The 13,779-nt window shown below is 44.8% G+C and overlaps 1 protein-coding gene and 1 pseudogene across 2 annotated transcripts; one reads left to right on the plus strand and one right to left on the minus strand.

Moving 5' to 3' along the window:
* Positions 1-1,590: 1,590 nt before the first annotated feature.
* On the minus strand, positions 1,591-2,415 carry LOC311528173 (testis-specific serine/threonine-protein kinase 6 pseudogene; annotated as a pseudogene). Its single transcript has one exon. The product of its transcript is annotated as a testis-specific serine/threonine-protein kinase 6 pseudogene (transcript).
* Positions 2,416-3,989: 1,574 nt separating this feature from the next.
* Positions 3,990-13,055, plus strand: NABP1 (nucleic acid binding protein 1). The gene is made up of 6 exons (XM_084642682.1): positions 3,990-4,536; positions 4,983-5,121; positions 8,897-8,968; positions 10,688-10,763; positions 11,038-11,104; positions 12,804-13,055. Exons 1-6 carry the CDS (start codon positions 4,446-4,448, stop codon positions 12,995-12,997), a joined length of 639 nt encoding a protein of 212 aa, XP_084498808.1. The 5' UTR covers positions 3,990-4,445; the 3' UTR covers positions 12,998-13,055.
* Positions 13,056-13,779: the final 724 nt, after the last annotated feature.

The following is a 13,779-nucleotide window of genomic DNA, read 5'->3' on the forward strand; positions in this document are numbered from 1 at the left end:
AAAGTGTTGCCCGTTATACCGATAAAGGTGTACTAGCACAACCCCTTATATGGACATCCTTATTCCACTATAAGAGAAGCTTTTTTTTTTTTTTTTTTTTTTCAGTTTAGCTCAAGCCCCTTCCTAAGCTCCAGCAGCTAAAGTAAAAAAGGCCACTCTCATACTGGAATCAGAGTGTCTCTGTGGGAAAGTTATGCAGGTATAGCTACGTCGATTTAAATTCACACCTCAGATTATACTGAATAGTTTTCCCCAGGTAGACAAGGCCCCACGCACACGCAGAATGAACAAGACCGTGGCAAATGCCATGGTAGCGCCACAATGTTGGGTCTGAGTTTGTTGTTTAAATCTTTTTCGTGGCGTTTGTGTAAGGAGAGGATTAGTTAGATGGAAGGACAGGGTGGAGGGTTTGAAACAAATAGCCAACCAGCACAGGGGCAGGATTGGGTTGTGTCCTTGATCCTTTTGCACCCTCAATGATTGAAATTCAGGGCAGGGCTGGATTCAGATAATTTGAGGTTTAGGGAGAGAAAAAGACTCCTCCCATACACATATCTTCTACCTTCCCCTTCTAAACTGAAGCCCTGATTCTGCAAACGTTACTTAAGCAATGTGGGTTGAGCTCAGTGGGGATACTTCACAGGGTAAAATTAAACATGTGCATGAATGGGACTGGGACTCAAGCATGGCCGGAGTGCTTCAGAACATGGGTGGAGATGTTTTATAACTGCGTTCATCTAAACATTTCTGAACATAGAAATTAAAAGATAAGGCCAAATGCTACGCCCTATCCAGCCACGCTTTGGCTGCCACTAGATGGGGAGGATAGCGAATGTGGTGTGAAATCTGGATGTCAGATACACCCAAAGTTCAGGGAGTTTGGACGTAGAGTTCCAGTTCTGGCTTGGGATCCAGGTTTGGTTTTGAACCTCTCCAAAGCAGAAGGCTATTTAGATTGTTTTAGTTCCAAAAGAAAGGTTAGCGCATAGATGGAATAAGAATTAGACAGAAGGGAAAAGGGTTATAAGATCTAATGTAAGGTGAACCCACCCACGCACTCCTTGCAGTGTTCCTTCCATAAATGCTAATGTGTCTCATACCGGACCCTGTCCTGTTTGGCTGTGCACAATGCAGGGAGCAGCACTGTGAGGCAGCAGCAAAGAACAGAGAGAGTTTTATTGCACACTCATGGAGGTTGCAGGCAAATAGTGTCTCTTTCCAGCTACCTTCATCTCTGAACACAATGGACTCTGGCAAATGTCCAAGACAACTAGCTGGCAGGAGTGCAGTGTCCTGCACACTGCCCAGGGGCTGTACTACAAATGTGGTAGTCAGCAGGCAGCACTTCAATGCTCCATGTGCTCAGAGTCCATCCACAGCTGACAATTTGGTGTGATTGCTCTCCGTTTAAATCCCTCCTTGACAGCAACACCACATGGTTGTTGCTCAGTTAATTACCCTCACCAGCTTCATGTGGTCAGTTTTTTCGTAAACCTCCTGCCAACTGCTCCACATTGCTGTAGCTGGAGCTCCGCACAGTTGGTGTCTCAGCTAGACTATGTGGAACTAGAGTGGAAAAGCTGCTTCTTTTTAGACTTCCCCTTTCAGCCAGCTGTTCTTGGCTACTTGTCCCACCCCAGGCCGGGAAGCTGGACTGAACTGGAGCAGCTGGGCAATGAGGGTTTTGCAGGGCTCAGGCAGAGGGGGAAGACCATCAGGGTAGAGGACCCCCTTCTTCTGGCGGCGGGGCATGCTGTGGATGTGGGTATCATCAAAGGGCATGCAGCCGGTCACCATCACATAGAGCACCACGCCCAAGCTCCATATGTCGTACTTCTTGGCGTCGTAGGGAATGCCCAGCAGCACCTCAGGGGAGGCATAGGCACTTGATCCACAGTAGGTGGTGCTCAAATCTGGGTAGCCATGTGCCTCCTTGCCAAAGCCAAAGTCAGTGAGCTTTGCCCGGCGGCCATCAGAGGTGAGCAAGACGTTCTCACACTTGAGGTCCCGGTGCACCAGGTTCCGGTCATGAAGGTAGCGCACGGCACTCACAATCTGTCCAAAGATGTCCCGGGCCTCAGGGACACAAGAAATTCTCCCCAGTCGCTGCACCAGCTGGAGCAGATCAGTGGACGCTGCTTCCATCACGATGTAGAGTTTCCCATTGCAGACCTCGATGAACTCAAAGATCTGTACAATGTGAGGATGCCGGATCAGCCGCAGGATGGAGAGCTCCCGTGGCAGAAACCTGTTTACAAAGTCGGGCGGTGCCCGGTGCCGATCCACCACCTTGATGGCTAGCAGGCCCTTGTACTTGGCTGAGGTGGCCACCCTCACCTTGGAGTAACTGCCCTCACCCAGAGTCTGGCCCAACTTGTAGCCCAGAGTACTCAGGAGCTTGTCCCCTTGGGACATGGTGCAGGCTCCTTTGGGGGCTGAACTAGACTTCGTTTATACTTTTGGGACTGATGGCTTCAACCCATTGTGCTTGGCACCTGTACACCTTCATTCCCATATGTCCATGGGCCACTTAGCCCCAGACGCATCACTGCACACTGGGTATTGTGAAGTGCCAGTAGTGTCGTAACAAACTGGTAACCGGGCGTGTCATATAACCCCGTTGCTCACCCGTCCCCCCCTTTGAGAACCCAGGAGTCCCACAGTGCTAAGTTAACAGACTTAAGATCAGATTTCATAGGCTCAGAAAACTAAAATCAGACTTTTTAGTGTATGCTCGTAACCAAGGCATTTCCACCTGCTTTTTAAAAATGTATCTCTAATTTAGAAAGTCTAGGAACAAAAGGTTTCTAACTTAAAGCAACAAATTACATTAAAAACCCACACCTGGGGAGAAACACACACAGAGTCCAGTCCCAGCCGAATGGAGGGGCGAGAAAGAATGAGCATGCTGTCCAGGGCCGCATTTATTGTACAAGTCCATAGCTGCAGTTTGCTACAGAATCCCATAACTCACCCTTAGTCATAGGACTGAGGTCCAGATTGCCATGGAATTACAACACAGGGTCTTGTGTAAAGAGTTAGGGTGATTTTGCTGTTTCCAGTAGTGTTCACACCCTCTTTGGATTGTCTTTAGCATAGATGATTTACCTCTGAGACTCATCAAAATATGCCTGACAAGTAAATATTTTCCTTCGCAATTAACCAGATTGTGCCAAGTCTCCTACAAAAATAATAATCCCAGACACTCTTGCACTCCCTTCACCGCTTTGGAAATGACACCAGCTGATCCGGTGCTATACTTTTGGTTTACTCAATGTGGATTATTCTTCAGAATTAAAAGCAGAAACATTTGCAGCAGTCACTTTGCTAAATGCTGCCGCCTCCATCTTTGGTTGTGGTTATGAGAAAGCATTTTTTTTTTTTTTAAGATGGAAACAAATGGCTCATTTCCTCATTCCCTCACCCCTCCTTTCTGCCAGTCATGTTCATGGGGCTCAACCAGCACAGGCTAGTGTGTGTGTGTCTGTAAAATACAGGCAGCAGATCACCGGCTTGTGCCCCCCACAAGGAGCGAGAGACAGCACGGCTCTGTTGTGTCACTGTCCCCTGGGCGGACCAGGCTTGAATCCACTCTCAAAGGGCGAGGGAAAGACCCAGTAAAAGTACGAACGTTCCAGGTCAGAGGACAAAAGAACCCAGCCCAGCCAATCAGCAACTCGCTCGGAGCACTGGGTCACATTGAGTTCCATTCTGAAGGCTCCGCGTTCCACGGCCGCTTCCATTCCACGCGCCTCCCCCGCTTCCTCAATGAGTGTGGCCCGGAGAGAGGGTCGGGGGAGCCGCGACCGCTGTAGCCCCGAGCGGGCGGCTCGAATTAGGCTAAGGCTCCGTGTGATTGGCTCTGTCCGGTCCCCATTCCCGGTTCTCTTTTTTTCGACCCCCGCGGGGTGAGGGAGATGGGCCCGCCCGCCTGGCTATAAAAGGGCAGGCGCAGGAGCGTCCCCGCTTCATTTGCGTTGCAGCTGGAGGAGGGGACGGGACGGGGGCGTGTTGTGGACGGCGGGTGCCAGCCTGAGCTGGGCGAGCTGGTCGGCACGCAGGGGGCTGGGGCGCGCTTGCCGGCTGCCGAGCTGTTGTAACACACTAGCAGGCGGGGAGAGTGCTGGGGCTCGGTGCTGTGAGAAGGGGGACCAGAAGCCAGGGCTGCCCCCGGCTTCCCCCAGTGGGGGCAGCAGCTGCAGCTGACCAGTCTCCGTGCTTGAAAAATCACAGTGCCCAGCCTCATCCCATCACCTTCAAGCTGTAAAAGGCTGCTCCGAGAGCTCCTGCTGTCTGTTAATTCGGGTTGATAGCTGCCCCCCAAGTGTACACACCTTCCCCCCCCACCCTGGGCCGGTCACCCTGACTCCCTTTCTCTCCCGAGGGATGCTTTGTCCTGCTCAGTCTGCCCCAGCACCTGTGTCCTCCTCTTCCTGAGCAGCAGCATGAGCATGGCAAACGACACATACCACTTTATACAAGACATAAAACCCGGACTGAAAAACTTAAATGTCGTCTTTATTGTGCTGGAAATCGGTAAGTGGGTCCCTCTGAGCCATGTCTCTTTCCTCCTCCCCTCTTTCCTCTCCTTCCTGGGGTAGGAGAGGGTACATTTGTGCTGGGCTGACTCCCGACACGTGGTCACACGTCCAGGGGGAGCAAGAGCAGCTCCCTTGCAGGGCGGAAGTCTCCTTTACTCCCTTGTTCCTATCTTATTTTAAAATAAGATCTCTCGTTCAGGCAACTAGGTAAGGGAGAGAATCCCATTGTGAAATTAATTTAACTCCATTTATTCTGCACTGGAAATACTTGTCTGTTTATGTTGTATTAAAGATCTTGCTTCTTGATCTTATTAGTATAACGGGTCCATTACACTTGGGGAATAACTCTCTAAAACATCTAAACTATTTTTTTAAATTTTCAGACAGCACGAATTCTTCCAGTTTGTAAGTTTTATTGTTTATTTTAAATTCCCCATACAGGACGAGTTACCAAAACCAAAGATGGACATGAGGTGAGATCCTGTAAAGTAGCAGACAAAACTGGCAGCATCACAATTTCAGTGTGGGATGAAATCGGAAGTCTCATACAGCCAGGGGACATTATTCGATTGACCAAAGGGTATGTATGGGGTGGGGACAGGATACGACTTAGCTCAGCCTCTCCCCTCACTGTTGGCTATTTAAGTAACTTGTTGCTCAATGATCTTGTTGTTAACCATTTCTCTACTTTACAGTGGGGTGGATAAGATCTGAAGGATCAGTGTCTTTACTTTGGAACTGTAATGAATGTGGAAAAATCTTCTCTATTACTAAAGAAAAGGGTTTGAATTCTAAATAGCCTTTGGCTTCCTCTGTGAAAGAAGCAACATGACACAGCTTGCCTGTTTTGGACTGCTTCCTTGATGCACTGGCAGCAGCCTGTGATCTATCATCAAATTAAAACCTCAGGATCTCTCCTTGCCTCCCCTCCCCCCAACCCTCAAACCTAACACACAAATTTAATGAGATTTGTAGATCACTCTGTCTGCATCTCAGTCACTTGTCTGTATTTCAGTAGAAGCTGTTCAGATGAGAATATGGTATTTAAGAGCTTTCCTGTGCTTTTCTTAAGTTTCACATTCTGTTCTGGGGGGATGACAAAGTTTTCTTTATCTGTACATTCAAGATAGAGATGCAGAGAGTGAAATCAAAACCATGTTCTTATTTTAACACTTTTCTTCTGTAGCACCGTGCTCATAGAGAATGGAGGGGATAATTACCTTTAAGCAACACTGAGAAGGTAGTCTGCTTCACAGTGGATTTAATGGAAATGGCAGGAAAACTGGGAGTAGAAGTTAGTCAGTAAAAAAAATTAATTAGTGTTATAAAATACAGTATTTTGTTCATGTGTAATGGCTACAATATAATGGGACACTGCCAGGTTACATATGTTCAAGTTTTACAATATGCTCCCACTGACACTAAATTATGAAACTGAAACAATTTAAAACTATGTTTAACCTCTTATTCTCCACTTCTCTTGTACAATCGCAAGAGACTAGTCACTTTTATTTCTCTTTTTAGTCAATTTCACTTTCTTATTCTCATTTGGCAGCCCAACACACACAAGTATTTTGGTTTCAAATGTTCAGGGATTGTTTAAAAACACACAAACTTCTTTACTCAATAGTTATAAAAATTGAGACTGTTTCTACAATGGAGTCATTGTTAGTGGCATAATGGTTGATTTTTTTCACGTAATTTCTGTGTTGGGGATGAAAAGAAATGAATATCCCCACCAGAATTTCTGCAGTTATTCTTGTTCAGATTTACTTTATAGAAAAGTCAGAAGTAAATCTTCATTATTAGTTATGGACTCAAATGACATCTCTTTAAAATTTTGGGAGTTGACATCCAGTGTGTTTTCAGACTCCTTGAAGATTACAGCCATCTTTGCTAAACTTTACCTAGACCGCCTCAAAAAACTTCTGCCTATACTGTGTAAAACCAAGTTACTAGTGTTGGTTGTAACTGTTAATATCATATTTCTTTGTAAATAAATTGTTATAGTTGCCACAGTGTTCTCTGGGGGAGTGAATGGGATGACAGATGGCTCACAAGATAATCTGTATTAATGTAGTCCATACTATGGAAAAACAAGAACCTCTTGCAAGACATAAAGCCATGAAATAGCATCAGTTCTACTTATTTAGGACCAAATTATGTCCTCATTTGCACCAATGCACATTCATGGAAGACAGTAGATTTGAATGGCAGGTGCAAAGATCTGACTTTGGCCCTTATTTTACAACGTATCCTCTTTCACTTTATACTGGTATACAAGTTGCATTAAGAACTGTTGACTCTGTCCCAGCATAGTTTTCACTTTTGTATTTAACTCAGGATTAATTGGCATGACATTGCTGTTGCAGTGTATTTAAAATTTTACATGTATGGGGTAATCTGATTCCTTCAGTCTGGTCACTGTTAAAAATAGTCACCCTTAGCTAGGCACTATCTATGTGTATAAAAACTTCCATTTCTTTCTTTCTATGCTGAATTCCAAGTCTAGAGGGATTCCACTGCATTAACAGACATTATCTCATGTGTTCCCTATTGTTTGTTGTTCATGGGCAGGACAATGTAGCAGCTAATATTTCAAAATTCTAAACACTTAAGTTTCTGTATTCAGACTGGTGTTTTATGGCCAACCCTTCTCATTTTATGAACTGAAACTGAAAACTTGTGCCAATGGAAAAACCCTGTGGTGTTGGAAATTCTGTGAAGTTGTTAATCCTTCAGTGTCGTGGGTTTTTCTCCTGTATATTGTATATGTGAGATTGATATCCCTTTAGCTTACGTAGCACTTCTTTTCCTTCATGTTATAAGACAAAACTGCTCAGCCATGAAATTCAGCATAAAAGAAATCTTGTTCCAAGCAAAAGGCGAAATGTTAAGTGCAAGGCCACTGATATTGCACCTTATTTAGAGATGGTTGAATACTATGTTTGAGGGAATAGGGCACTTACATTTTTTAATTCATTTGCAAATTGGATACTATTAATTTAGGCTTAAATAGAGACTGGGAGTGGCTAAGTCATTATGCAAGGTAGCCTATTTCCCCTTATTTTTTCCTACTCCCTCCCCCCCCCCCCAGACGTTCTGGTTAAACTTGGATTTAAACTTGGAGAGTGGTCAGTTTGGATGAGCTATTGCCAGCAGGAGAGTGAGTTTGTGTGTGTGTGTGTGTGTGTCCCCGGGGAAAAAAAAAGGGGGGGGGGGTGAGAAGGCCCACCTTGATTACCATGCACATTGTAGGGAGAGTGGTCACTTTGGATGAACTATTACCAGCAGGAGAGTGAGTTTGTGTGTGTATGGGGGTGGGGGGAGGTGAGAGAACCTGGATTTGTGCTGGAAATCGCCCACCTTGATTATCAGGCACATTGTAGGGAGAGTGGTCACTTTGGATGAGCTATTACCAGCAGGATAGTGAGTTTGTGTGTGTGGTTTTTGGAGGGGGGTGAGGGGTGAGAGAACCTGGATTTGTGCAGGAAATGGCCCACCTTGATTATCATGCACATTGTGAAGAGAGTTGTCACTTTGGATGGGCTATTACCAGCAGGAGAGTGAGTTTGTGTGTGGGGGGGGTGGAGGGTGAGAAAACCTGGATTTGTGCTGGAAATGGCCCAACTTGATGATCACTTTAGATAAGCTATTACCAGCAGGAGAGTGGGGTGGGAGGAGGTATTGTTTCATGATCTCTGTGTGTATATAATGTCTGCTGCAGTTTCCACGGTATGCATCCGATGAAGTGAGCTGTAGCTCACGAAAGCTCATGCTCAAATAAATTGGTTAGTCTCTAAGGTGCCACAAGTACTCCTTTTCTTTTTGCAAATACAGACTAACACGTCTGTTACTCTGAAATCTTGCAGAATTAACACTCCAGTATTCGCGCTGCAGAAGTAACACTGTGTTTGTCAGTCAATTGGCGGGGCTGCAAGGTGATGTGGACAGTGGTCCTGGCAAAATGTGTCTGCCTTCTGCCTGACAGGAAGGATGGCACTTGGCTAGCAGAAAGGTCTGTCCAAAGTGGTATAGCTGTGACAGACTTGATGCTAGTCTGATGTGGCTGTTAGCCTGTTTTGAAGATCCAAACAAATTAATGGGGCTTCCAACAGCTGTTTGTAGAAGCAGAAAATACATTAGTAACTAGAAACTTCTGTAGTAAAATAATCTTAGGGAATCTGAGAATTTTAGTCTGGGAATTCTAGCCACTCTATTTCTGCTGGTACAGAACAGGACAGGTCTAGTTCTTCAAAATCTCTTTCAATGTTAATGTTCTGTATTGGTTAGCAGAGAACATTCTGCTGATCATTTTCTAGTGTTTTACACGTTATTGGTACTCTTTTGGCTAGGTATGCGTCTCTGTGGAAAGGATGTCTGACGCTTTACACAGGAAGAGGAGGCGAGCTACAGAAAATTGGGGAGTAAGTATCACGCTTTGTACGCATCTGTTGTACGTGGTCAAGCGTTGTCCTTGACAGTGGGTTGTGGGAAGTGTAAACCAGTGTGGGTCTTATTAGGAGGATTTGATGGGGGAAAAAAAAAAGCAAAATGGAGATTTAGTGCTGTTACCAGTCTTCACTCTAACAGAGGCCAATAGGTTGCTTGCTCCTGTCAGTGGTTATATGGTTGGTTGTGGCAAAGAGCAGTAGGCCATGGGCCTGTTTCACTGGAGTGTGCTCAGAAGGGAGGGTATCTACTGGACTTTGGCCGCCATTCTCTGTAGGTACAATCTGCCAACGGTTTTACAGAACAGACAAGTTCCTGGTATAAAACCTCTTTTCTTGGGTTAGCACACTCGTGTTCAAGGACTTGCAGCATTGAAAACTTGGAATTCTCTGTTTATCCACAGGCTAGGTACAGTGCAGGCAGCTGTAATGCAAGCTTACACACACTGCAGTGATCATGAGTTCCACCCTGTTGTGCAAAAGGGATCATCCTCTCAGCCTGCCTCCCTGCTGTCCTGTGGGTCGTAAGGATAGGAGTACAGTGTGTAAAAAGAGCTAGGCAATTATTAATTCTGCTCTGCTCTCTTAGCTCACTTTGAATAATCTGTTTGTTTTGAGGCCTTATTTTAAGTCCTGTGTCAAATTGATCACAGGATGAGAAACATGATGGTGAAGAAAGGTTAAGAGAATTTGAGACAGGAGCAAACATCATTCTCTTAGACTGTTACAGGTTGCTGTAAAGAAGCAAGAGATCAGCTATTCCTTATTCAACAAGAACAAATGCAAGTGACAAGCTTAAGATGCAGCCAGAAAAATACTTGATGAAGGACCTATTTCTTTTTGATTAGGCGAATGATTCTGAATCCTCACTAGAGAGGGTTTACTTGTATTATCAAAACATCTCGGAGCTCAAGTCGTTGCCCAGGGCTCCATTATGCTAGGTGCTGTACAAACATAGAATAAAAAGGCAGCCACTGCCCCCAACACCTTAAAGGTTTGAGGACTTGACACCCCATCTACTGGATGGTTCAAGAATAACAAAGTCCAGCTAGGTGCGATGCAAAGGAATGCACTGGAGAGTCCCTTTCAGGCCAAATGATTCGGCCCCCGCTGTACAACTTTTGAACGGGTGTTGCTCTATAACAGGCTTGGATTAAGGTGAAATCCTTATGTTGACTTTTCTTAATTCTGGCCCACAGCATGGGTCTGGACCAGCTGCCAGTTTGAGTGATTTTGGACAGCAATTTTACTTCACAAAGTTCTATGATCCCAGTCTCTCCTCTTCCTCCTCACCCCCTATTTACATGCCGTAGTCAATAGGTCTATTCCCTCACTCGGTGCCACTAAGTGGAAAAGGACTATATGAATTTTAGTATCCCCCTGAAATTCTTGAACTCCTCTTTAATGTTAATAGGGTGCTAGGCAGGCATACCAGGTGTTCTGCCTGATTGACTGAAATAACCTGAGTAAGGAAACATGACATCTTAGGCCTTGATCCTTCAAAAGAATCAAACCGTACTGGTCTCTTATGCTTTGAAGGGGCTCCCTTTGTTGGGTTGGAGCCTGGTTTACTTACGTCTTAGTAATGTGGGGGTACAAAGTGTCCATTCCCTTTGGAAAAACTGAAGAACTCTCTCCTAACTCCTTATGAAAAACTGTTCTGTTGCTCTCCTCACGCTCTTGTTTTCTTTTCAGGTTTTGTATGGTATACTCGGAACTGCCAAACTTCAGTGAGCCCAGCTCAGACCACCTTGGGCAGCACAACAAGCTGGTATGTTAAACTTCCTGGGGTTCTCTTGCATAAAATATTCTTTGATCTGAGTACTTCAGGCTAGTAAGATTTCTGGCTTTTAAAATGGTGCTCAAGGAAGCACATAGAAGACATAGAGAAAAATGGCAATGATGTGGTAAATAACTGTAGGAGAGTGGTGAGGGGATCTCATGTGTATCTGGTACAAAAACATGTGCAACAAATTCAATTCCTTTGTAACACAAAGAAGTTTCTGTGTCTGACCCGTATTTTTTCTCTCTATATTTCTCTGAAGGCACAGGGTGAACAGAATAATAGTTCTTCTTCAAGTAATTTGGGTACTTATACTTTCGGGCCAGTGGGTAAGTTTTTGTTTTATTTTGTGGAAGTGAAAGAACGAGAAACACTTTAAACTCTTAGATTCATTCTTGTTTTTTCAGTATTGAGAAACGTAGGGGTTTTACATTCTAGGGGCAAAATGTAGATTTCTGGCATTGAGCTAGGGCCAAATCTTACAAGCACTTTTGCACATTTGAAAGTAACTTTCCTCAAACCAATATTTCCATCATAAATGGGTTCAGGATTGGCCCTATTAGTAATTATTCAGGCAGGACTTTTTGCAGGTGCCTAAGTCACGTAAGAGCACACTTCACACTGACTTTGTTAATGTGACTCATGATCCTAAATCACGTAGGTACTTCTGAAAATTCAACTCCCGGCTTTCAACACACTGCTGCTTATTGAATGTAAAGGGGCAGAACTAAACCAGACATGGTTTTAAATGTGCACTTAATACTTAACCAGAGGTAATTAGTCCTGATCTTGTGCTGCTCCACAGTGAACATTAAGTTGGGTTCAGTATGCGGGTGCTGGGTGAGGTTGGTGGCATTTGATATGCAGGAGGTCAGACGAGATAATCTGGTGGTCCCTTCTGGCCTTAAACGCCGACTCTAAATAGTCACACATTTCCTGGTGGGTTACTTCCTAAACTGGGAAGAATGGCAGAGACCTGAACTCTTATGCAGGAGGAAGATTAGAGTATAAGGACAGGTGTGTGGCAGCACTGTACTGAAAGCAATTGTGCTTCAATAAGAAAACGTGTCAGAGATCTCGGAGTGGGTGTTAAGCTCACTTGCACCTTTCCCCGGGGGGTTACCTAATGGGTGCACCCAATAATCAAACCCTAGTCGTGTGTATCCAAGAGTTGTTGCTGGCAGCGAATTGTCTGAGCTCAAACTGATACGATCGACAAGACCGGTGACGTTTCTCAGTGACTGTCAGTTTTCTCTTTGGGAGCAGATTTTCACTTCTCTCATCTCACTTCTTTGAGTCCTTTCTGCTCCTTCAAGTATAAAAACTTCTGCTGAGCAAATAAGGGTGGTACTCTGAAGCCAATTTTTGGTTGCCTTAATACCAGGGTGGGGCAAGTCCTCTGTCAGCCTAATTGCTGGGTCGCCACCTACTCATGACCCAGTCATTTTGGGTGGTGGACTGTCCTGATTCCATTGCATTCGCACTTATATTTTGAGACCTGCTTCTTTCCTTGATTCTCATTATCTTTCTTCCGGCTTCTGTGCAATCTTTAATTTTCTCCTCCCCCCCCTGCCCCCCCAACCCTCCATACTGTTTTTGCCTTCTCAGCCTTCATGTGTTTTGTCCCAAGCATTGTACCAGCTGTCACTCCCTACAGCGGCTTCACACAAGACTGTTTTTTCTCTCTCTCTCTCTCTGTGTTTGGTGGGATGGGGTGGGACGAGTGCTGTACTGACTGCTTTCCTTCTGCTCTTTCTGGTGTTACTTCCCTCCGTCCCTCCCTCCAAGAATGCAATGCCACATCATAGCAGCACGAACTGTCTGCAGCCTTCTTGCTTCAGTCATCGCTGCGGAGCTACTGTTGGAAAAAGCTGGCTGTGATTTGGAGTTCTGAGGTCTCCTGAGTTTGCTCCCCATCCTAAAGCTCAGTGTTATGTAGTAACCATGCGGAATGCGAAGGCTGTTTGCACAGAAGAGCAGTGATTTCAAAGTGTGGAACTTGTGATTAAAATTTTACTGTCTTTTTAGGAAATGGTTTGCAAACGGGACCTGAATCCAGTGGATTCCCATTGGCCTACAATCATGCCCACTCCTATGCAGGCACTGGGAGAGCCAATGGACGAGGACCTGTAAATCCACCAATCCCAGCATCTAATAATATTCAGCCCCTTCTAACTGCAGTAAATAATGGGAGGGACCCACGCAGAGCCTTTAAAAGATGACTGTGCCAAATGTGGTTGTACAACTTGCTTAAACTATACACCCGACTTGAACACTGAATGCACTTTTATTTATGGTTAACTGTGAAAAAGTTTGTCCTTCGTTAGTGTTTTTTTCTTTATTGTCTATGGAGTGAAGTGACTTGCTTTCTTCAAGAAAACGTGGTGAAGCTGCTTACATCTCAGAAATTGGGGGGTGGGTATTTGAGAGCCCGGGTAAAAGTGTGAATTCAACTGGGGTGAATTTTTAAAAAAATGGGAGCAAATTTTAGTTGGATATTAAATTTGGGGTTTTTTTTGGTTGCTCTGTTTCTTCTGATAGCCATATAGCCTTAAGGGGTCGATCATGTCCAATAGTTCATATATGTGACTTCCGTGAGGGCTACTGGGAATTGTGTGAGTGTATTGAGGGGCTGAGATGCCCTCTGCAGTCCTATGATGCCCTACGTTTAAAATGGAAATGACCTGCTAAAGCAATAAGTGCCCCCAAATTGGTCAATGTCAGCAGCTAGTAGCGCTGCTTAAATCAGAGGATGGGTAACTCCAAGAGATTTCAGTTGACTACGGTAAAGAGACGTTGAGTGACTGAACAGTAATCGCTTAGCTTTTGTTGCCAAAAAGTGTAAATTATTTCTCCTGCTACAGTATCTCTTTAAAGAAGAAAGTCATCCCTAATATGCCAAACAGTCCTCAAGGAAAGCTGCAACCATTTGGCACACAAGGTAAATAATAGGAGGGAAAGTTCTAAATTACAAAGGCCATTTCTTACTGTCCTTGTGGTGGCT

This window comes from Lepidochelys olivacea (assembly GCF_965140295.1).
Source record: "Lepidochelys olivacea isolate rLepOli2 genome assembly, chromosome: 11".
NCBI lineage: Eukaryota > Metazoa > Chordata > Testudines > Cheloniidae > Lepidochelys > Lepidochelys olivacea.

Excerpts from the sequence above, each read along its gene's own strand:
- NABP1 (XM_084642682.1), top strand. The coding sequence starts at position 4,446 with ATGAGCATGGCAAACGACACATACCACTTTATACAAGACATAAAACCC. Across the intron at positions 4,537-4,982 it reads CTTTATTGTGCTGGAAATCG|GACGAGTTACCAAAACCAAA; the intron begins GTAAGTGGGTCC and ends TTCCCCATACAG. Across the intron at positions 10,764-11,037 it reads TTGGGCAGCACAACAAGCTG|GCACAGGGTGAACAGAATAA; the intron begins GTATGTTAAACT and ends ATTTCTCTGAAG.